The 24,940-nt window shown below is 41.6% G+C and overlaps 1 protein-coding gene across 3 annotated transcripts in view; it reads left to right on the top strand.

Moving 5' to 3' along the window:
* The window catches only part of LOC137528965 (complement component C9-like), a 209,585-nt gene that overhangs the window by 156,725 nt on the left and 27,920 nt on the right, over positions 1-24,940 (top strand). For all 3 annotated transcript variants that reach the window (XM_068250811.1, XM_068250793.1, XM_068250801.1), the window contains exons 7-9: positions 1,633-1,873; positions 20,213-20,341; positions 24,532-24,707. In XM_068250811.1, the coding sequence (XP_068106912.1) occupies positions 1,633-1,873; positions 20,213-20,341; positions 24,532-24,707 (546 nt within the window). The remainder of the gene's footprint in view (positions 1-1,632; positions 1,874-20,212; positions 20,342-24,531; positions 24,708-24,940) is intronic.

The following is a 24,940-nucleotide window of genomic DNA, read 5'->3' as shown; positions in this document are numbered from 1 at the left end:
ACCTGAAAATAAAAGTATGAGAATATTTTCTTTGCTGCTAATCTTCTAGTAATTATTCATAGTACACAACCAATTCACTATATCATATATTTTTTTTCGCTTCAGTGTCTCTTTAAAGGTGAAGGATGCTGGACCTTTGTGTCATTGGAGTTTTAACATCACTGTAGATGGGAGGGATCATGACACGTCAAAGTCCAGCCTTGTGCAGTTTGAATAAGGCAGTGCCCCCTTGGACAGGGAGAGATTTTGGCCCAATTCATGTTTTGCCCTCTCTCTCCGTGCCTGTAGGTCACATCATGAACCCGAATCAATATTCATAATCAGCGTAATTTTAGGAATCATATGGTACTAAACAAGAGGACCAGATAGGACTCATAACACAGTTTTTTACTTTTCCCCTTTGTAGCCTGGGTTTGGAAGCATCTAGCTTGTCCAAACTCTCTCAGCACCGGCGCCAAGTTGAACCTCAGAACTTGTGCATTTTTCAGCAGCCTAGGAACTTTCTATGCCATGAATTATGAAGAAAATGTGAAGGAAATATGGATATTGGGGATTCCTGGGTCACAGTAGGTCAGCTGCTTCCAGAGAGACCCTGATAAGATCTGTGCATTTGCTAGCTCTGTGTGGAGGTGTGAAAGCTGGAGCCCGCTTGTCTCTCTTTGCTCAGTTTTATTCGATTCTGTCAGGCAAAAACTAGATTGATGGCATTGTCACACAGCAGGGGACTATGTCCTTTCAGGACACAGCTTTTAACACTTAGGTGAAAGGTTCTGTAATTAAAAACTATCAAAGAGCCAGGGAGAAGAGAAGAAAAAAGTGGATTTAAAAAGAAAATTACATTTCTACTATTTTGCAATGGAATTTGCGTTTGCGACTTAAATGGCGCACACACGGTTTTCTTGGGAACCGTGTGAGCGTCACAGGCGGGGTGTTAGTAAAAACTATCCTTTCGGGCTCCAGGGGATGATCAAAAGCCGGGCTGCTCTAGGTACAACTCCGCTTACAGGAAGTAGTAGTAGTAGCTCACACTACTTCCTGTTAGCAGCACTGTAAACAGAGCAGCCTGGCGGCATATGGTCATTGCCTGGAGACCAGATGGTGAGTTTTTACTAACACTCCACTGCTGCCATACATTTTTTCAATGGAGAGGGGAGCACAAGGGGGGGGGGGACCCGAGGAGAGGGAGGAGTCGGACACCCCTCCCTGCAGCTGACTACCTTTGTGCTGCTGCTCCCACCTCCTCCACTATGCCACTCTCCCTCTCTGCACCCTCCTTGCACTCCCCTAGAAACGGGGTTGCCCTATGCCAAAGTGACCGGGGAGGCAAAGTGACATATACGCCAGAATTAACCTGCATTGTTTCCTATAGAACTATAGCTAGTGTCACTAGACAGGAATCAATGAAGACCGTATTTTTGGCAGTTATGAATCCCCCTAAAAGGTGGTGCTCAAAACAAATGTATTTTAATATCTAAAGTTTTTGTATTTTTCTATTAGACATGTAAGCTTTTAAAAACGTTTGTTTTTTGTACTAACCTATGAAATAGTCAAGCGACTACAAAGTAAACACTATGCATCACCTCTCAGTTTACTAGTTTGGCCAGTTTAAGAAGTGTTTACTTCTCTTTGCAGAATAAGGAATTCCTCCGCATATTTGGAAAAATACAGCTAGCAACTTTCCAGATGAGAAGTAAGGGACTTGTCTTGAGCCCAACTTTCATTGATGACATAAAGATTCTTCCACCCTTTTATGAAAAGGGAGAATATTTTGCCTTTCTGGAAATGTACGGCACCCATTATGCAGTTTCTGGAAGTGTTGGGGGAAAATATGAGCTTGTGTACGTACTGGATTCCATGGAGTTAAAGAAAAAAGGTGAGAGTCCTTTTAAAAAGAAACTTGTTGAGACAACATAAAGGGCAGCATTTATACTTACTGTACATGGGGCTTCCTTCAGCCCCTGTGGACCCTGGGCTACAATCCTTCACTGGCTGGCCCGATCTCTTTCTCCATTTGTCTCCAGTCACGGCAGCAAGGGAGCCCACGATCCACAGGGGCTGGAAGAAGCCACAGGTAAATATAAATGCCACCTTTATGTCATCTAAGGTGCACTTTAACCACTTCGCATCCAGACCGTTTTCCCCCCTTATGGACCAGAGCAGTTTTCACATTTTAGCTATGTCCCTATTTAATCAGCAATAGCTTTAGCCCTACTTATGACAGCTAAATGAAATATATATTATTTTTTGTTTTCAAGACAAGCTAGGCTTTTACTGTATGGCATTTTTTATTCAAACAATTTTGTTTTGTATGCATTTTAACCAGTTTCGCCTTTTGGACGTTGCGCCCCTGTGCTCTTGCGTGCCGCCGCCCATAAGCCTGGAGATCAATGAATGGGAACACAGTTCCCATTCATTTATCTAAGTTCCTGTTAGAAAGACCGACGGCTTCTTTTAGAAGCCACAATCTTTCTAAAGAAAAAAAAGTTTCCCATCCTCCCTTCACTTTCTGTAAGCGAGAGTGATCGCTTACAGGACTAAAAAAAAATTTGACTATGGCCATCTTGTGGCCAAATAGTAAAACTACATCTACATACATTTTGTTTAAATAAATACAATGTATTACATTTAAAATTAACTGTTCACTTCCCACACTCCAAAAAATACACAAATACATTTTTTTAATTAAAAAAAAATTACAATAAAAAAAAAACCATAAATAGTTAGCTAAGGATCTAAACTTTATTAATATGCATGTGAAGAGGGAATATTACTATTATTTTTTAAATTACAAGCTTGTTAATAGTGATGGACGCAAAACTGTAAAAATGCACCTTTATTTCCAAATAAAATATTGGCACCATACATTGTGATAGGGGCATAATTTAAATTGTGTAATAACTGGGACAAATGGGCAAATAAAATATGTGGGTTTTAAGTATGGTAGTATGTATTATTTTAAAGCTATAACTGGCCGAAAACTGAGAAATAATGATTTTTTTTCCCTATTGTTTTCTTAATATTCCCATTAAAATGCATTTAGAAAAAAATGATTTGGAATGATTTAGAAAAACCTGAAGTGGTTAATGGGAAAAGGAGGAAAAAATAGAAAAAATGTAGATAAAAAACACACATTTTGTTTGGCTACTTCTATCGTTTAGAACAAAACTTAGAGTATGTTCCTGTCATAATTTATGGTGAGAATATTTGATTCTGAAATAGTGAAACTGTGTATTTTTCACTAATAACTGAGAAAATAAAAGTATTTTTAATTGTACAAATTAATTTTATTGGCTCAGGGAACATATACTCCCTTTCACTGATTAGTGCTGCAGTAGATAGTGCCATAAGTGTGCACAGGAGCAAGCCCAACCATTCACAGCTGTGCTTTAGCTACACGAACTATATCTATGTCCTCATGGCTTAGATGGCTTAGATGAAGTCACAGAGGACGTAGATTTACTGTAGTGTTTGATAAAGTGGTTAACATGGTTTTTGTCATGGCAAAAGTCAATGCAAATTAACTTTAGGTAACTATAAACTAATGACCTGCTATTGTACCTTGGCCAGGGCTGGATTAACCATAAAGCACTGTAGGCACATGCCTACAGACGTCTGATGATGGAAAGGTGGCTCACTCCCCTAACCAGGTGTCTCCCTTCCCTATGCAGAGTCCAGAACGGATTGTAAATGAGAGGTTACTCACCCAGGTCTTTGCATTCCACTGACCTGACCTCCCTTCGGTCGGGAGCACCTCTAACTACCTAATACTTGGGTCATCTCTAGCTACTTATACTGAGGATAGCTCTGGCTACCTAATACTAAGGAACACCTGTAGCTACCTATGACGGGTACTAAGAAAGGCGTACGTCAAATAAGGGAGTTGGAAAAAAAGGGCGCCTGGTGTAAACCTTATGAGGAAATAACGTTTATCAAAAAATAAAACCTATTTTTACGATTACTTTAACGTTTATTCAAATTAAATCTTGAATTTATTTTTATCTGTTCTCATATTGTTTAAACGCTATTTATCGATTGTTGTACTGTTAAAAAGCAATTTTAAAATTAAAGTATGGTAAAAAAAAGGCGAAGGGAAAAAAGGGCGTGTGGATTAAACTTTATAATGAATTTTTCTTTGTAAAAAATTAAATGTTAAAATCTAATTTACTTCAATTTAATCATAAATTTAAAAGTAGAAATGATGGATAGTTAAATTACTATTTACTGTTGCACTGGTGAACACTTACATTAACGTTTACATGATCTTATTAATAAATCATATTGTAACGATTATTGAAAACTCACATAAACGATGTTTAATGCTTTTTGAGAAAACATATATTAACGGTTAACAGTGACAAACTAAAATAAACTTTTAGATGATCTTATTAATAAATCACATTATAAGAATTCAGGATAACTCACATAAAAGTTGTTTGATATTTAACGGTTGTAGTAAATCTGAGATAAAGATTTACAAAATAGATATCTTAAAATGTTTATTACTTTTAAACTCAATATAATATTACCGATCGAACAAGTGTATTAATATTCATTGTAAATGTACTGATAAAAATATATTTTAATTTTTGTACTACTGTAAAGTTGCAAAGTAAGGAAAGTTATCTTAACGCAATCACTTGTGAGTGTATTGTCCATACGCTGGTTGTCATAACATCTGTATTCGAACGGTTAAGAATTTAAATAATGAAAACCGAATTCGAACAATTGAAATGTACTCCTTATGTTGGCCATACATGGTACAATGTTTTCATCCAATCTTACCATTTCTATGTAGTATAAGGGTCAATTAAGTGAATATATTGAAAGGATAATTTAGGCAGTTACCTTATATTACATAGAAATGTTAAGATTGGATGAAAAAATGGTACCATGTATGGCCACCATTAGGGTGGCCACTAATGATCCAATCTTTTTCATCCAATCTTACCAAATCTATGTAGTGTAAGGTGAAAATCAGTGAATTAACTGAATAGATACTTCAGGCAGTTACCTTATATTACATTAAAATGGCAAGATTGGATGAAAAAGATTGGATCATTAGTGGCCAGCTTTAGTTGTACTATTTTATACCTGGCACGGTTTATATATTCTCCCATGACTGCTGCTGTGCCTTTTCACTAGTGGATTCCTTCTTCGGGTTCTTCTTCTTGACGCCTCATTGCAGCTGACTTGCCCTTAAAAGGGGGTAGGGGGGTCATGGGAAAATGAGTTGAACTTACCCGGGGTTTCTCTTAGTACCATGCAGACGACTCCGGCCACGCCTCCAGTTCACTTCTGTAATTTCAGACTTTAAAGTCTGTAAAGCACTTCGCCTGTGTAGCCGGGTCCTCACTCCTGCTGATGTCACCAGGAGCGGACTGCGCATACACAGACCAAGCTGGACTTGTGCCGTACGTTCCTGGTGACATTAGCAGGAGGGAGGACACGGCAATGCAAGCGCATTGGTTTTACCACTTTAAAGTCTGAAATTCTATAAGTCGACAAGAGGCGTGGCCGGAGCATCCGTGAGTGGCTCCGCGGGCACAGGACGTCTGAGGGGGACCATGGCAACACCCGGGTAAGTTCAACTCATTTTCCCCTGACCCCCTACAGTGTCCCTTTAACGTACGCATAGTTTGTTACCTTCATGGACCGGTTTTCCGGCCAACGGACGAAGAATTTGCTCATCTTGTATAACACTTGTGTATGTCATGAGGTGCTAATGGTTTGGCCTACTTTTCTGTTGTTTTCTTAATGCTACTTGCTTATGTATTACTTATGAGTTAATATTAAAAGTGGTCTGTGTTCTGTAAGGAAAACAGTAACAAGGATTGGAAAACATGCCACTGACTACAGTAGCTGATGACCCTTTTCATCTGATTAATGTATTCATTTTCTGTAATGGAGCATCAGTGGGCTCTTGAATGCTGTTACAATTAGTGTGGAATTCTTAGCATACACAAGGTACTCAGTGTACAAGCGCACTTTAATATAAATTCATGTACATAGTATACTCAGTACATTTTTAGGTAGTTGTGTTGGTCCTCTACCACCAGGCCCTGCCATAAGTTTGTTGAACTGTACCTGGCTATTCTTCTCCATGCTCTAGTTTGTTTTTGAAGTAGTTTACAAGCATTGTCATGGTATTTTGTGGCCTACCTGTGCTTACGCAACCCCGGCCATGTGTGCACTTATTTGTGTACTCAACTGCATTAGCATACTGCAGCACCACAGTATGCTAATGAACATGTTATAGAGAAGAAGGAAACACGTGTTCCGGCCATTTAAGTATAATGTTAAAATATTAGTCACTGGAGAGTCCGAGCCGCTACAAAATTGTTTCAATTTACAAAAGTGATGCTGGTGCTGGTACAAGCTCAAGATATCTTTAATGTAGGCCCTATGGGTATCTATAATGTTAAAGGGAAACAGAAGTAAGAGGTATACTTGGCCTGCCATAATAACTTCCTTCTCATCAATACCATTTTCTTGGCTTGCCTTCTGTTCCTCTGGCTCTAATACTAAGAGCCATAGCCCCTGAACAAGCATGCAGCACATCAGGTGTTGCCGACATTATTGTCAGATCTGACAAGACTAGCTGCATGCTTTTTTCAGGTGTTATTCGTATAATACTGCAGAGGTATAGAGCAGCAGGGCTGGCAGGCAACTGATATTGATTATAATGAAAAAAATATGGCAGCCTCCATATAATTCTTACTTCAGTTACCCTTTGACATCTAGTGTTAAAGGAGTACACGTCTCAAGTTGAAGATGAACTTTTTTAACAATAGTTATTTATCAACGATTACTTATGTTTTCTCTAACTCCTACAAGAAAATGTCCAGAAATTTTTCATTTCAAATAAAACTTTTATTGAACTGTAATATAAAGCATTTTTTTATTGAAAGATACATCATACATAAACATTAAAAAACAGATGTAATAAAATAATTTTTTACTTATTACATACTTACAACAATCGCATTTGCAAGGAGTGATCAAAAATTAAACAAAGTACAAAAAAACTGCTTTCTATTCCCTTGTTGCCAAAGATATACATGTATATCTTAGTTTGCTGTCTGCAAGCAAGTTGGGCTCCATGCAAGTTGTAGAGCTGCATTACTCATTAAAGTGAACCTTCAAGAATACCGCAACATAAATGTGACATTATGAGAAAAACATCTGTATGTACAGTGCCTAGCACACATATAACTTTGCTGTGTTCCTCTTATTTCTTTCCCTCCCTGCCTGAAAGAGTAAAATATCAGGTATGTAAGTGGCTGACTCAGTCTTTACTCAGACAGGACGTCACTACAGTGTGATCCTCATTCATACTAAATTTCAACTATAAAACACTTTACTAGAATAAAATGGCTCCTGAGAGCAAGACTGAAGGGAAAATAGGTGAATTTCTTATCAGTGTGGGTCACACTGTAGTCACTTCCTGTCTGAGTCAGGACTGATTCAGCCACTTACATACCTGATATTTTACTCTTTCAGGCAGGGAGGGAAAGAAATAAGAGGAACACCGCATAGTTATATGTGTGCTAGGCACTGTACATACACATGTTTATTTCATTATGTCACATTTCTGTTGAGGTATCCTTGAAGGCTGAAAAGAAATGAGTTAAACTCACCTGGGGCTTTTAAAGAGACACTGAAGCGAGACAAAATCTCGCTTCAGCTCTTATATATAGCAGGGGCACATGTGCCCCTGCTAAAACGCCGCTATCCCGCGGCTAAACGGGGGTCCCTGACCCCCCAAACCACCCCATGCAAAATCTTCGACCAACTTGGTCGTAGATTTTGTTCTTCCTGAAGGCAAGGGCCAACGGCTGCAGCCCTGCCTCCATGCGCGTCTATCAGACGCGCATTGCCGCCTCTCCCCCGCCCCTCTCAGTGAAGGAAGACTGAGAGGGGCGGAGGAGAGGCGGAGGTACGCGTCTGACAGATGCGCATGGGTCAGGGCTGCGGCGGTTAGTCCTGCCCCAACCAGGAAGCGCTCCCCTGCATCACGGAGGAGATTTAAGGTGGTAAGGGACCCCCATCAAGCCGCGGGATAGTGGCATTTTAGCAGGGGCACGCATGCCCCTGCTATATATGAGGTCTGAAGCGAGATCCATTCTCGCTTCAGTCTCTCTTTAAGAGCCCCGAGCATCTGAAGGGTGCTCTTGAAGTTACTCCGTGTCCCCCCATTGTCCTGCGGCGGACACTTCTCGTTCTGTGTGTGAGATTTTGGCACCAAGGTTGTGCAGGCAGCGCTTTGTGAATTTAACATTATCGTTTGTGATTGATAATTCCTTTACAGCATCAGTATCTTTAACAATAACTAAAATAACACTATGTGCAAACAAACAGAGAGAAACAAAAACAATGTAAAATTAGGTGTACATGACTTTTCTCCTATATTGATGTCACTTTCAGTCATAAATGAATTTTTCTGACAAAGGCCGTTTCTCGTTACTTGACTCTGTGTTAAGTTTAAGGTATTCAACACATAGTATTTCAACTAGATGCTGGTTGTGTTTCCTATTCTGGACAGACTCCTTTTCTGTCCAATTTTTCGGTCAATAGTTGAAAAAAACTTGGTTTTGTCTGATATCGACAATTGACTGTAAGTGACAGTAACATAAGATAAAAGAAATTGTATGCACCGCAGCTCGTCCGGTACCTTTTCCTCCATTTGGATCATTTCACAGGCCTTGCTCTTAAAGAGAACACGAGGTGGGTTTGAAGAATGTTATCTGCATACAGAGGCTGGATCTGCCTATACAGCCCAGCCTCTGTTGCTATCCGTAACCCCCCTAAGGTCCCCCTGCACTCTGCCATCCATCATAAATCACAGCCACGCTGCTGACAAACAGCTTGTCAGAGCTGGCTGTGTTTATCTCTACAGTTTCAGTTTGCTGCTCTCCCCGCCTCCTGCAGAACTCCAGTCCCCGCCTGCATCCCTTCCCTCCCTGCTGATTGGAGTGAAGGGATGGGGGCAGGGACCGGAGCTATGCAGGAGGCGGGGGAGCAGCTGAGACTGACACTACAGATGTAAACACAGCCTCACAGCACGGCTGTGATTTATGAGGGATTGCAGAGTGCAGGGGGACCTTATGGCAGTTTTGGATAGCAACAGAGGCTGTGCTGTATAGGCAGATCCATCCTCTGTATGCAGATAACATTCTTTAAACACACCTCGTGTTCTCTTCAAATAGTTTGAGGTGAAACTGAGCGCGAGTGACATGTTATTGTTCGGTGAAAGCTCATGTCAGTCATCGCCACACTGGGCGCTTCTTGTCATCAGAGAGACCGGCGTGGCAGTTAGGTGCAAGCGCAATTGAACCCTGATTTCACATTACTGTCACGCTGTAGTCAACAATAACACAATGTATTAGTCGGTTTGACGACTGGAAAAAACTTAAACTTAAAAGGAGCACGAGACTCATGGTCACTCTCACCCACAGCCATTTCTGACTTGGCCCGTGGAGAAGAGCAACAATTGGCTCAATTCAATAAGCAGTACAGACTAGTCGTCTTTTTTTTTTTAGTGTACTGGTGGTTTTGTGTAATTTTGTACACCTGTTTTTAGACCCAGTGTAACATTTAGTAATTACACAATTCACACAGGCAAACAATGACTAACCACACCCACTTTATCTGACAGAGATTAGACGAGCGGTTTTCTGTCGGTAAACTTATTAAATGTGGTATTGTACATGTGACAATGGAACTTTTTGAATTAAGTATGCAGGAGTTGATTGTACCCAGAGTGGAGCTCATCAGAGGAGAAGGATGTCAGTCATAGCTACTAGCTTGTGAAATGCATCTTTTGATCATTTCCCTTGCTTTACCCACGTAATTAACAAATGTTTTAGACTAGGTCAAAAAATAGGTGTAATACATTTGGTAATACCAAACTCCCCTTTTATGCCACAGAAAAAACGATCAGTACATTAAAAAACATCTGTAGACAAGTCTTAACCGCTTACTGAATTGAGGCCAATGACTTTGTTGGACCTCCCCACCTACACTGTGCTTTATAAAGCACAGGATTTGTTCTTAATTTTATTTAACTTACTGCTGTTAGTGCCTTCAAACTAAATTTCAATTCAACATTCCCATGCAACAACTCAATAACTGAACACACTAACAGAACAAACAAATGTAGTGTTGAGTCACTTTCAACCCACTAAAATTTAAATATAACATTATCCCTAAAAACAGAAAAGTTTAACTTTGTCAGTAGTATGGTTGTACCATAGTGTTTCCTCTCTCAATTTTTATTTTTAAAAAAGAGGTGTGTATGTCCAGTGTATGTGCTTGTTGATATTAAAGAAGGACTGGAGGGGAGGTCGGGGCAAAATGAGTTGAACTTAGCCTGTGCTTTTAATATCCCTTCCAAGACATCCTGTGCCCACAGCGTGACATAAGTCAGTACGGTTGTAGGCCACATCTGTTGCTTAAACACTACAGTCTCTTGGCACGTTACTGTAGACAATAGTAAGAAGAAGAAACACAGCCTTGCACATAGCAGCAGGTGTTGCTTATACAACACTGTCTTATGGCATGGTAGTGGCGAGAGACAAACCGATGAGTAAAGATTACTCAGCGTGACATAAGTCAGTACGGTTGTAGGCACATCTGTTGCTTAAACACTACTGTCTCTTGGCACGTTACTGTAGACAATAAGAAGAAGAAGAAACACAGCCTTGCACATAGCAGAAGGTGTTGCTTATACAACACTGTCTTATGGCATGGTAGTGGCGAGAGACAAACCGATGAGTAAAGATTACTCAGCGTGACATAAGTCAGTACGGTTGTAGGCCACATCTGTTGCTTAAACACTACAGTCTCTTGGCACGTTACTGTAGACAATAAGAAGAAGAAGAAACACAGCCTTGCACATAGCAGCAGGTGTTGCTTATACAACACTGTCTTATGGCATGGTAGTGGCGAGAGCCAAACCGATGAGTAAAGATTACTCAGCGTGACATAAGTCAGTACGGTTGTAGGCCACATCTGTTGCTTAAACACTACTGTCTTTTGGCACGTTACTGTAGACAATAATACGAAGAAGAAACACAGCTCTGCACATACCAGCTGGTGTTGCTTACAACACTGTCTTATGGCATGCTACATCCGAGAAGCACACTAAAGATTAAAAAGTTAACATAGTTTGTAAAATTGAGATAGTTTAAAAGAAAAACACCTTCTTATACACTAATCTCTCATAGCATGGTACTGAACATACTAGCCCAAATTAATATTGGCCACAACACTAACATTGAAACTACTAGGCATTTTGAATACTATGTAAATTATTTATTTGAATTGCATGGTGTTTTTAAATGTAGTATTAAAGATGTAAAAGGAGAAAAAAGGGATATATATTAAAGATATATAAGAGAATTCTGTTTATGAGAAATGTTTTTATTTTATTACATCCAGATACTGTACGTGATATAGCAGTTGTATGGAATAGTGATTAAAAGAAAGTAATAAATTAGTAAGTTTAAATAAAGATATTGGACAGAAGTATGTGTTTATTTAGAATTCTTGTAGAAATTTTTTTTTTCCAATTACAATGTAGCCGATTTGAAAAGAAAATATGCAAAAACTGGAAAAAAGGTTTAGTACGATAACAATAGTAAAATGATAGGAAAAAGCCATAACTCTCTCATGTGTGAGTACACTGTCAACTAGTCAGCTATTGAAGAGCTCATTTCTGAAAGTGAGTCATGTTAGTATTTGGAATATCAGGCCACACATACACAGTTACATTGTCATAGTTGTTTAAGTTCTGGGTAACACTGAGAGGAGAATAATGTTAAGGCATAACATCATACAATCTGAACTACACCTGTAGAACACTGTATGATGAGAAAAAAATTATAATTACAAGGTGAACTACAGGCACGCATTTGCTGTGGCATAAAAAGTATACAGGACAAGGCTTACAAAAGGCAGTGGGAGAAAGGTTAGCAGGACAAAACAGACTGAAAACACAGTTATACAGACATATCATTGTTAAAACCGTGGACAGTATTAAGGATGGATTAAAGGAGGAATACCTTCAAACAGTCTGGAAACAGGATGTCTTCAGTGAAATTTAAGAAGATGAAGGTAAGCAAAATTATTACAGATGGTTCATTGCAAGTTTGAGTATGAACATTTGACATGGAAAAATTAAAATGGTAAGAGATTACTAGTCATACCAAACTCAATGTTTAAAGACCTAATTATAGAGAGGGTTAAAAATGTATGTAGATACACATTAGAAGGGCCATTTAATTAAGCTGTTTATATTCAACAACATAACTAACGATAATGGTGTGAAACATTGGATAGATAGCTACAAAGACTGTTGCATCACAATACTTGGTATGGTGTGTTATATGAGGTCTATCACTAGATGTGCTGGATCCATTTGAATGGACAAGAGGATTTATTTCAAGTGTACACTCGCACTACTCATCTGTACTGTAAAGTTATATGGTTTGTAGTGGAAATCACTGATGTAAAAAAATAATTAAAAGTTGATTGGTAAGCAACAATATGTTGTACACAGTTATGTGGTGTGTACAGGGACAACACATGCAATAAAAATCACATATTGACTCATGTGTAGTGGGACACCACATCCACCCAAAACTCCATTAGTGTACATATTGGTATTAGACACATGGAGTAAAGTAATTATTTAAAAAACTAGGTTTCAATGTGACACAAAAATGGGAGGTGTACATGTATGCTGTAAAGGGTCATATAAGGACATGAATTATAGTAACCAGGAGAAACATACATTACACAATAATAGAGTAAAAAAAATAATAGAAGGATAAAGCAAATAGTAACAAGTGACACAAGGAGCACAGATGTTTACATAGAAGATGAACACAGAAGAGAACACAACTACAAAGGGGGTACTAAGAAACGAGGGACTAAGAAACGAGGGACATAAGGTGAAGTGACATTAGTAAATTGAAACGTTACAAAGCTGGCATACATGAAAAAATTTAAACACGGAAATGAGATCAACAGAGTTAAAGAGGAAAATATTTATAACAAGAGTGGAAAATACAAGTGTCACAAGGAGAGTGGGCACAGAAAATTAAAAGATTAGAAAATATTTTTATCACAACTAATATAATACCACGTATTTCGGTAATTATATAATATTGGATTTGTAATTTATTAAAACAGTTTTTGTTACAAAACTTAGATAATGATTTAGTATAAACTATTCTTTATAAATCGATTACTAGCTTACAGATGTGAAATAGTGATTTATTTTACATATTTAAAATATAATTAATTGGTGGGCAGATTTTGAAAGTGTTAAAATAATGATTAAACAGAAATAGTATATAAACTTTAAAATAGGTATGTAGTTAAACATATATGTAAATTTGTAATAGAAATTGAGAAATAGGGTGTAAAAATTAATGAAATACAATTTAAGGTTTATTAGTTTTATAAACTTTCTATTAACATCTGCGCCCTTTTTTTAAGGTTGAAAAAAAAATTTAAGGTTTATTAAAAAAGTGCTTATGAAGTGATATATAAGGTGTGTTTTAAATCGTTAAATGAATATTTGTTAAAATGCATGTAAAACAGTAATTTATAAATTTGTACACCTAAAATAAGGATTAGTGTATGTATAAAACCTATATTAACACAGGCGCCCTAATTTCCTGTTAGGCGCCAGATAAACGCAAATTAATATGGCCGTCTATGGCGGCGCCCTTTTTGTCCACTAGCCCCATGCGCCCAAATTTCCCAGCTCCCTAAGAAAGAAGTGACACTTGCAGTGTGTTTTTGTTGTTTGTAGGCTCATGGAGGGCGAAGTCTAGGGTGCCAGGACATCTGTGCCTATAGGCCCGTGTGATGTAAATCCGGGCCTGACCTTGGCATTGTGAGCCCTTATAAAGGACAGTTAGTGGACAAGACTATATACTCTGTAAAGTGCTGCAGAAGATGCCGGTGCTATGTAAATACTAAATAATAAAAATAATAATAAAACTCACTGCCTTGGAGCGAAAATGCTGACATTCTTTTTGCATTCATTTTCGTGAAAATAATATTAAATTTGACTTTTGAGCGAAAATGCCATTGAAAATGTTTTTGTAATAAGTATGTGATTTTTCATACTAAAGATAAACTATTTTTCACGTGTTTGTGATAAAATGACGATTTCTCACATTTTCATGGTAAAAATTAAAAAAAATGTATTTTGCATTTTTGTGAATTTTTGCCATATTGTGAAAATACAATTTATTTTTGCAAAAATTTAAAAAAAATCAAATGTTATTTTTGATGCGAAAATGACTGATGCAAGAATTTGCGAGCAACACTGGAGGTCAGGTGGGCCATCGCCTATCTCTGTTATAAAAGCTTTTGGTCACCTCCAGCTAGGGTTGCCATCTTTAGGGTGAAAAAATACCGACTTGTGGGTGTGGCCTGAGGGGGTTGGTCTAAAAGTGGGAGTGGTTTGCCACTGACTTTTTAAGAATTGACCTGAGAGAAATATGGAGGCTGCCATAATTTATTTATTTTTAAGCAATGCAAATTTCCTGGCTGTCCTGATGATTCTCTGCCCTTACACGTATAGATTTGCAGAATGTGACAGGAATCTGATGTGTGCGATACACTAGGAACAGATTTCCAATAGATTTCAGAATGAAATCTATAGGAAATCGATCTAAATGCATTATTGGACCATTAGATCCAATGCAACTCTATGGGCCATTGATCTGCTGCCAGCAGCAGATCAACCTAGATTTTCCATCCTGTCAGATAGATCAAATCGATCGAAATTTGCCGCAAATCGATCAATAGATTTGAAAGAATCAATTTCCGATCGATCGATTCAATAGAATCGATCAATGGCTGAAATCGACCAGTGTATGGGCACCTTAATAAGAGGCGTTTCTGGGAGATCAGGGGCACCCCTGGGCACCAAAAGGGCCGCGGCAAAAAATGGGCGTGTTCATGGGTAGGGCCAAATGTACATGAAAAGAGCAGTGGTGTAACTTTAATATATTCAATAGGCAGTATTTCACATAAATAAGCCCCTCACCTGGCTTCTGTCTTGTCTTCGGCTGGCTGGCCTGTGTGCTGTACTCGGCTGGCGGTTATGCTGGGCTGCCTGGCTGGTGATTATGCTATGCTATGCTTTGCTGGCCTGGCTGGTAGTAATGCTGTGCTTGCATTGCTGGCAGTGATGCTGTGCCTGCTTGGCTGGTGGTGATGTTGAGCCGGCCTGGCTTTGCTAGGTGACTTGCTGGGCAGGGCAATTTGCTGGGGGCTTTGCTGGGCTGGGGGCATTTTGGTGGGCTTTGCTGGGCTGGGGGCTTTACAAGGCTTTGCTTGGCTGTACGCTTTGCTGGGCTGGGACCAGAAGGCTTTGCTAGGCTGGGGGGTTTGCTTTGTTGGGGGCTGTGCTTTGCTGAACTGGGGCCCTGGGGTTTTGCTTGGCTGTAGATAGATAGGTGCCCCCAGTATAGGTTATTTAGGTAGGTTCCCCCAGTATAGGTTAGATAGGTAGGTGCCCCCAGTATAGGTTAGATAGGTAGGTGCCTCCAGTTTAGGTTAGACGGGTAGGTTCCCCCAGTATAGGTTAGATAGGTAGGTGCCCCCTGGATAGGTTAGATAGCTAGGTTCCCCCAGTATAGGTTAGATACATAGGTTCCCACCATATAGGTTAGACAGGTAAGTTCCCCCAGTATAGGTTAGTTTGGTAGGTTCCCCCAGTATATGTTAGATAGGTAGGTGCCCCCAGAATAGGTTAGATAGATAGATGCCCCCAGTATAGGTTATATAAGTATGTTCCCCCAGTATAGGTTACATAGGTAGGTGCCTCCAGTGTAGGTTAGAGAGGTAAGTGCCTACAGAGTCGGTTAGATAAGTAGGTTCCCCCAGTATAGGTTAGATAGGTAGGTGCCTCCAGTGTAAGGTTAGATAGGTAAGTTCCCCCCATGGGTAGGTGCCTCCAGTGTAGGTTAAATAGGTAGGTTCCCCCAGTATAGGTTTGATAGGTAGGTGCCTCCAGTGTAGGTTAGATATGTAGGTTCCCCCATAGGTAGGTTCCCCCAGTATAGGTTAGATAGGTAGGTGCCTCCAGTGTAGGTTAGATAGGTAGATTCCCCCCATAGGTAGGTGCCTCCAGTGTAGGTTGGATGGTTAGCAGCGGGGGGAGCTGGCATAGTTTAGTTAAAAACTCACCTTCCGATCCCGACACGCACGCACGCACTCTCCATCTCCTTCCTACTTCCCGTCCTGGCAACCCTCGCATTGGTAACAGCGCCCCCTGTGATGACATCGGTCACGTCATCACAGGGGGCGCTGTAACCAAGGCGACGGATGCCGGGGGAGGAAGTAGGAAGGAGATGGAGGCTGTACCTGTGGGGATCGGAAGGTGAGTTTTAACTACACTAGTTTGGAAAGGGTTTGGAGGCGCCCGGTAGGGATGTGGTATATAATGTTCTCTATTTGCTAATCGCAGTAAAGAGGATAAATAATTTGATCCTACCTTATAGATATCCCATTGCGGGAAATATGCGAATGGAGATATATAGCAAAAAGTATAGAATTTTATTGATGCACAGGACCACTTTAACTACACTACGCCCACTCCCCCGCTGCTTTGTCCAGTGCCCCCTCCTGCCGCTCAGTCTGATCCGGGGCACCATGGCAACAGGTTCGGGGGCGGTGCCCCGGATCAAAGCTCCTAGCGATGCCACTGCCCTTAATACTTTTAGCCATAGCCCCTGAACAAGCATGCAGATCAGATTTTTCTTACTAAAAGTCTGACAAGATTGGCTTACTGCTTCGGTGGTTCGCTTTCGCGGTGAACCGCAAACTATATGCGAGTTCGACCCGCCCCCTATACTACATCACTAGGTTCAACTTTGACCTACGTGCCTCCCCCAGAACTGCCTAATGCCGATTGGCGTCAAGTTCTGGGGTTGGAGATTAGTGGGGATTGCGCGCTAATCTGAATGGCAGCACGGAGCTCCGAGATCAGCCTTCCTACCCAGGATCGTGGGTGGCAGGCTGTTACACATAAAAAATTGTTCATTTACATGTACAGCGCTGCGATCTAGTGCAGCGCTGTACGGGGGGCAGCACTGTCACTGAGCTATCCCCTCCAGTGTGTCACAAGAAGTTCCCTCTCATAGGCCCATGAGAAGTGATCAGCTATGATTGGCTCTCCCGGGGGATGGAGGGAGGGTGGGAGAATTATTTAAATATGTGATTTTATAAAAAAAAAAAAAACCTCTCAGCGGCAATCAGATGCCACCAGCAGAAAGCTCCGTTGGTGGCAACGAAAGGGGGCAAGATTCAATTGTGTGCTAAGTTGTATGGCCGTGCAGTGAGCTGCGGTGGCCTGAATTGTAAAAAATAGCCTGGTCACTAGGGGGTGTTTAAGCCTGTGATCCTTAAAGGATTACTGTAGGGGGCAAAGGGGGAATAGAGTTGAACTTACCTGGGGCTGCTAATGGTCCCCTGCACATCCAGTGCCCGCACAGGCACTCACTGATGCTCCAGCCCCGCCTCCGGTTCACTTCCGGAATTTGCGACTTTAAAGTTGCAAAACCACTGCGCCCTACTGCGCCTGCGCGGCCTTTTCTTCACTCCCGCTGATGTCTCTGGTAGTGTGCTGCTCAGGCCGTACTGCGTTTGCGCAATATGCTCCCACGACATTAGAGGAAGTGAGGAGAAGGGCACGCAGGCGCAGTGGCAAATTTCGGAGGTGAACCGTCAGCGGGGACCGGAGCATCGCGAGTGGCTGTGTGGGCACAGAACGTCTGCGGGGGACCGTTACAAGCCCAAGGTAAGTTCAACTCTCTCCTTTGCCCCTACAGTACTCCTTTAAGCGGTTAAGAGAAAGGGGGTCAGGTCTGTCAGGGAAAAGGGAGGGGGGGTATGGCAGAACAACCAACCCAGAGGGAGCGTGGGGGTCTATTGCCCATGCTTGCTATGGGGGTAAGGGAGGGGGTGTTACACTAAAGGGGGATGCAGTTTTTCCTAACGGTAACATTCTCTCAATACATACACTATATACATACACACATGCTCTATGTACATACATACATGCTCTGTATACATACATATATACATATACACACACACACTCTATATACATACTTACACACATGCTCTATATATACACACGCAGATCACAACACACACACACAGGCCCGGATTTACATCACTGGAGCCTATAGGCACAGATGACCTGATGCCCTACACTTTGTCCTATATGCACCTACAAACCCCTGCCGAACCCCACCGCGAGTGTGCTGGCTCTCAATTTTTCCCTTACTTCCCTTGACCGTCACAGATAGCTACAGGTGTCCCCTAGCATTAGGTAGCCAGAGGTACCCTCAGTATTAAGTAGCTGGAGCTGTCAACTGCGCCCAACTGAAGGGAGATCTTGTCAGTGGAATGCAGAGACGTGGGTGAGTAATGGGACTCTGCATAGGGAAGGAAGGAGAGAGGCGCTACGGGAGGGTAATGAGCCGCCTTTCCATCATCTGGCACCTGTAGGCATGTGCCTACAGTGCCTTATGGTAAAACCGGCCCTTGCACACACACACTATATACATACACACATGCTCTGTATACATACAGTACATACATACACACATGCTCTATATATACACATGCAGATCACATCACACACACACTATATATATATATACACACACACTATATACATACACACATGCTTTGTATACACACACAGATCACAGAGACACACACTCCATACATACACATCACATTACACAAATTCCATACATATACACACTGCATCTCTCCTACAGCAGCATCTCCTGTCACAACTGCAGCTCCACGTGTCTGTGTCTCTCTCATACTCTCTGGCCGTCCTCAGTCTCCTGGAGGTGGAGGGTGGGAAGGTGCCGGACATTCCTTTTTTTTTTTACACTGAACTGTACAGTATAATCAGCTCCACAGTCGGGGGAGGAAGGGTCCAGGAGCTGTGCACCAAACAGGAGGGAGGGGGAGAACATGCTGTAGCCTCATCTTAGTTGGTAAAATTATTATTGTAACAGACCTGGTGTCCCCTCCTCTACTCTGGTGGAATAGTCTAAAGCAGATACATTGCCGGTAAAAACATTTTACTGGCTTTTTAAAGGGATACTGTAGGGGGGGTCGGGGGAAAATGAGTTGAACTTACCCGGGGCTTCTAATGGTCACCCGCAGAAGTCCTGTGCCCGCGCAGCCACTCACCGATGCTCTGGCCCCGCCTCCAGTTCACCTCTGGAATTTCAGACTTTAAAGTCTGAAAACCACTGCACCTGCTTTGCCGTGTCCTCGCTCCCGCTGATGTCACCAGGAGTGTACTGCGCAAGCACAGACCATACTGGGCCTGTGCAGTACGCTCCTGGAGACATCAGCAGGAGCGAGGACACGGCAACGCAGGCGCAGTGGTTTTCAGACTTTAAAGTCTGAAATTCCAGAAGTGAACCGGAGGCGGGGCCGGAGCATCAGTGAGTGGCTGCGCGGGCACAGGATGTCTGCGGGGGACCATTAGAAGCCCCGGGAAAGTTCAACTCATTTTCTCCCGACCCCCCTACAGTATCCCTTTAAGTAATTTTCCAGCCGTGCTGGTGAAATACTGGCCGAGTGGCAACCCTACCTCCAGCTGTTTTATGTTACAGTGTGAACAGGGCCTCAACCTGTTTTGCATAGCTCCCAACTGTCCCTCTACTGGAGGGACAGTCCCTCTTTGGGAGCCCTGTCCCTCTTTCCTCCTCATTTGTCCCTCTTTGAGGACTTTGCCCCTCTTTCTATGTAAATATATATATTTCTCTACTAAACAAAATGTGTTTGATTGACTCTAAACTGTATTTCCATTCTTTAAATTGACATATTACTAATTTTAAAATGTTAATATGAAGGAAAATGAACCAGGATAGAAAGGACCAGTGTGGTTTAAATGATAAAAAATATTTTTCTTATGAAATCTTTATGGTATGCGTGACGAGGGGTATGACGGGGGTGTGGTCAGGGGTGCGGCTTTGTCCCTCTTTCTCATCTCAAAAAGTTGGGAGGTATGTGTTTTGTCCTGGTGGTCCCGTATAGCAACATTGGGCCATTATGCTTTGATGCAAGGTGAGTGCAGACTTTTTCATGTTTTATCTACATAAGTCTGTCAATGGCCAAACTTTAATTTCTCGCTTTCTCATTGTAGGTATCACTAAAGAAGAAGTTAAAAATTGTCATGGGTGGAATGTTGGCTTGAATGGTGATGTCTCTGGAATTACAGGTGGCATAGATGTAAAAAACAAAAAATGCAAAGACAACTTTGGTAATGAAGAGGGTGAGTACTGTCTGAAGGCTTTTTATTCATTTTGTGATCATCCAGTCTGCTCTCAAGGAAGACATTAAAAGACTGTCTGTAAGGGCTAGCGGACCTGCTGCCAGTATGCATGTGGCAGCGGGCTCCGCTTCCCAGGCTCTCACCTCCGGTGTGCCGCCGAGCGGGACAGTGCGGACGGCGGAGTCTGCATGCTCGGCGGACTCCGCCGCGCAGTTGCTTTCTGTGGGGTCCCCTTCGCCGGCCCTCACTCGCCGCATGACGCGCGCGAGGAGGCAGGATCTTTATGCCTCTAGACGGGGAGTCAGCTGACCAGGCCGGTCAGCTGACTCCGGCTGCTCTGGTGATTGGCTGGGGCTCTGGGGCGGCGCTGGGCAGCTCTTTGGCTACATATAGGACTTGCTTGTCAGTAGCAAGTTGTCTGCTATCGTGAATACATCCGTGTTAGCGCTCAGACCTTAGTTCCGTTTCCTAGGTGTTGATACCAAAGACGTCATACCTTAGATTAGGATTGTATTTGTATATTTACCTGTGTTTTGACTCTGGCGATCCCTGACTACTCTTTACTCTAATCGCTCTTGTACTTCTGCCTATCTGATTCAAGTTGCCGACCCTGCCTGTTTACCGACTCTGAATCAGCCTTCCGTTTCTGTACTGCTGCCGCCTTCTCTGTTGCCGAACCTCTGCTTGTCTGGCCTTTCTCCCTTCAGTGGAACGTCTCCCACTGTAGGGTTATCTCTGAGGCTTGCCTCTCCGAGACGCCTGCCCTAGCAGACGATTACTGCCATGGGCCGAGAGTCCTCTCTTTGCCTGGTTTGAGGATCTCACACACGGGGTTCCCATTCAGAGGTAACCACACCTCTGAGGAATTGCCGTGTGGTGGATATTTCCACGATCTTGTGTATTATTGCTGTCGTTATTGTTATTTACTGTGTTAGATGTCCGGAGGTTAGTTTCACTTGTATTATTGGTGATTCTGCAGATCATCAATAATCAGGTGATATCTGTATTATTGGCGATACTGCACATCACCAATAATCAGATTCTCTCTGTTTGCTGACACCGATCCTTACACTGTCAGGGACAGATTTTAGGGATCCATCCCTCAGTGACAAACCTCTTCATGACAGAAATGGCCCCTTCAGTTCCCTCACTGACAGACTTCCTCTGCAACAGATCCACTAGTGACAGATCCATCACTGGCAGTCCATAAACTCCACGAAGGCACCCCATTACTTTGATTGCTCTTGGCTTGCCATGCAGCTCTCTTCTTAATGCAGTCTTTGTACGTCTGCCTCTTTCTATATCTGTGTTCATGTCCTGCTCTTGGCACCCTTAGTGATTCGGATAGGTGGAAGGAGGCACCCTCCAAAAATTGTGAACAGCTGGGAAGCAGTGTAAAATAAACAATCTTACCTGAAGAAGCGGATAAGGCCCACGAAATGTGTTGTCCTTTAGCGTCCAATAAGTGGAATAATTCTTACTCACCTTCCTCCAGTGAGGTAAGATTACAGAGCATTAATAGGGTAATGTACATTGCCCCCCTGCCCCTAGTACCGGCGAAATTGTAGTGGATCAAGCCCTAAATGTCAAAATTGCCTGCAAATAGTTACCAAGAATAAATAAAACTATTACTGTCCCTTGTAGCTCTACATCCCTCTCATGCACCCTGACATTTTCATGTGACCCTGCCCCCTTATGTGCCCCACCCTCCCAGGCCACTGCCAGATGCAGAGATCATGAGGGCTATAGTTATACAAATGCTTTAGCATATTTATGGTTTGGTGATAAGTACTCTGATTTCCACCGTAAGTAATCTGCATCGGCGGACCTACTATGGAGCCACCTGAATCACGTGACTCAGGCGGCAAAATCTAGGGGACATGGTTTGGACAAACAGTTTAGGCCACCTGGCGCTAGCCTCCTTTCCGATCTTCTGCCTGCCTTTCTGGCACACACACTACCATCCTCATCCATGCATCCAGTGGCGTAGCAATAGGGGTTACAGAGGTAGCGACCCCATTGGGACCCTTCCTCAACCAAAGAATTAGCTGTTTATTGGTCCTGTGCTGGTAATAATCACTTTTATAGATACTTTGAGTAGTAACAATCATTAACAAACTGTTCCCCATTCCCTTCTTGCACCTCTAATACTGTGGATGATCTTGGCAGGTTTTGTTGCCTCGTATTAAGTGTTACGTATAGAGTGCTGGGGGGGCCCAATGTAAAACTTGCACTGGGGCCCATAGATCCATAGCTACACCACTGCATGCATCTCAAAATTCCAGTTCTCATTCGACTGGAGGCACCTGCCCCCCTTCCCTATGACATCATAAGCAGGTGAGGCTTAGATATATGCCTCTTATCGAGCTATGCTATGGTAAAACATCATGGCTAGTCAGAGGGGAATCTTTGGCACACGACCAATCAGGTGGGGGTGCTGGCACCTGACCAGCCAATCACAGCTGCCCGCTACTCCTTTTGTTAAATGGTGCCGATGGTCTCGCGGGTGGGACTATGGCACCATCACTGGGCCAATCACTGCACCCGATCAGAAGCAATGACATCTGATAGTTTGCTTCAGGGAACAAAAAGTCTAGAAACGGCCCTGGTAATCTGATTGTTCTTTTTAAATATATTGACACTGAAAAAGTTGCAATTAGATCTGTAAAAATGGATAGTAAAAAAAGTGGTGATCTATGAGGCTAGGAGCACACTAGGCAGTGATGAAAACCTTGCGTTTCTACATATTCGGGTGCGTTGTTGTATGCATTTACATTTGCAATTGCATTTTTCATGCGTTTTTGGTGCGCTTGTCTTTTGCGGGTTTTTTTTCAATAGTTTCACTGTATCAATTGAGTAAAATACAGTATCGTATTTATAAATAAACGCATTAAAAACGCATGTAAAAATGCAGTCTTCTGCTTCTCAAACTTTTTAGAGATCTGACCAATGTAGCACACGCTTGTGTTTGATTCTCTAACAATTGTGAAATGATTGAAAAATCAAGAAGAATTGATTTAAAAATGGGTTTAAAAATTTAGAAATGTACAATCTACCCTACCACCAATTACATTTTCTGAAAAATTCATCAGATTATCCCACCCTGCCTGATCGACAAATATAAAAAAAAAAACCTGTAAATTTCTCGGTCAAACTAAAAGAAATTCTACAATTTTTCTGTACAATTGATAATTTTTATCGAAAAATGGGAAAACTGAATCCTTTCTTGTATCGTGTGTGGCCACCTTTAGGCTAGGTACACACATGAGATGGGAATATTTAGGCGCTTTATAAATAAATAATAATAATAATGAGATAAAAGTCTTTAGGTCCATACTCACATCCAATTTTTATCTGCAGATGACTGGCCAATTTTACCACGGTCATGTAGTATGACGGCCAACAGATTTTGAATAAAAAAGCTGGGTACACGAAAGATAAATCTTTGAAAAGTGAAAGATCAAATCTGCAGATAATCTTTGTAAAAAAGACAATGACTGTCTGTTAAACAAGGTGTGTATGAGGATCTGCAGATATCATAGACAATGAAACATTTTGCAGGAACTGATCTTTTGCAGGAACTGATCCTTTGCATGTGTACAGCATCTTTATGCCAGATCGATTATTTCCAACTTGTCCAATCTGAATTTTGATCGGTTTTTTTAAATAATTTTTTTGTTCTTTTTTTTATCGATTTTCATAGAACTGAACGAAAATCAATTGAAAAAACAATTAAAAAAAATGATTTAAAAAAACGATTGGAAAATTGAAAAATCGATCGAAATTCAGATTGGACATGTTGGAAATAATCGATCTGGCAGGTAAATCTGCCAAAAAATTGTATAGTGTGTACCTAGCATTAGAAAGATCAGTTTTTCAAACTTCCCTGACAGACCTTTGTGACAGATTAATTCCTCAGTTTACTAAGATTTGTATCTGATGGGTGTACTCAGCTCCATAGAATAGACTGTGTGGAGTATGGCTCTCATACTACACGAAGGTGGTAAAATTGGTCTGTGATCTTTCATTTTCCAAAGGCATTAGGAAGGCTGGTAGATTCAGATGGGATGGGTCGGTGTTAGCAGAAATAGTGTAACCTCTATTATTATGGGATCTGAAATCATTGCTGACCATCCATTGCTGCAAAACTCACTTGTGATCCATTGTCCTACTGAACCTTGTATTTACAGGAACGTCAGAGAAAGAAGCTATCATTAATAAAGTGGTCTCTTTCGTTGAGGGAGGAACAGTAGAACATGCCGGTAAATTTAGTCAAAAACTCGAGCACAAAGAGCCAATTGGAGTAGACGATTTTGTGGACTGGGCTGCTTCCCTACCAGACAATCCAGTGATTATAAAGTACAGGGTATGTTTATTCTATTAGATTACACACAGGTGCACTCTATTTAGTCATTAGCATTCATCAGGCAATGTCTATGGGCAACTGACTGCACTCAGACCAAAGGGGGCTGAATAAATTACACACACACCCCTTTGCAGTTATTTATTTGTACAAAATGTTTGAAATAATGTATGATTTTCGTCCAACTTCTCACATGTGCACCACTTTGTATTGGTCTTTCATGTGGAATTCCAATA

Source organism: Hyperolius riggenbachi, chromosome 1, assembly GCF_040937935.1.
Source record: "Hyperolius riggenbachi isolate aHypRig1 chromosome 1, aHypRig1.pri, whole genome shotgun sequence".
Lineage (NCBI taxonomy): Eukaryota > Metazoa > Chordata > Amphibia > Anura > Hyperoliidae > Hyperolius > Hyperolius riggenbachi.
The sequence above is the reverse complement of the archived record's forward strand: the minus strand, read 5'-3'. Positions and strand labels throughout refer to the sequence as shown.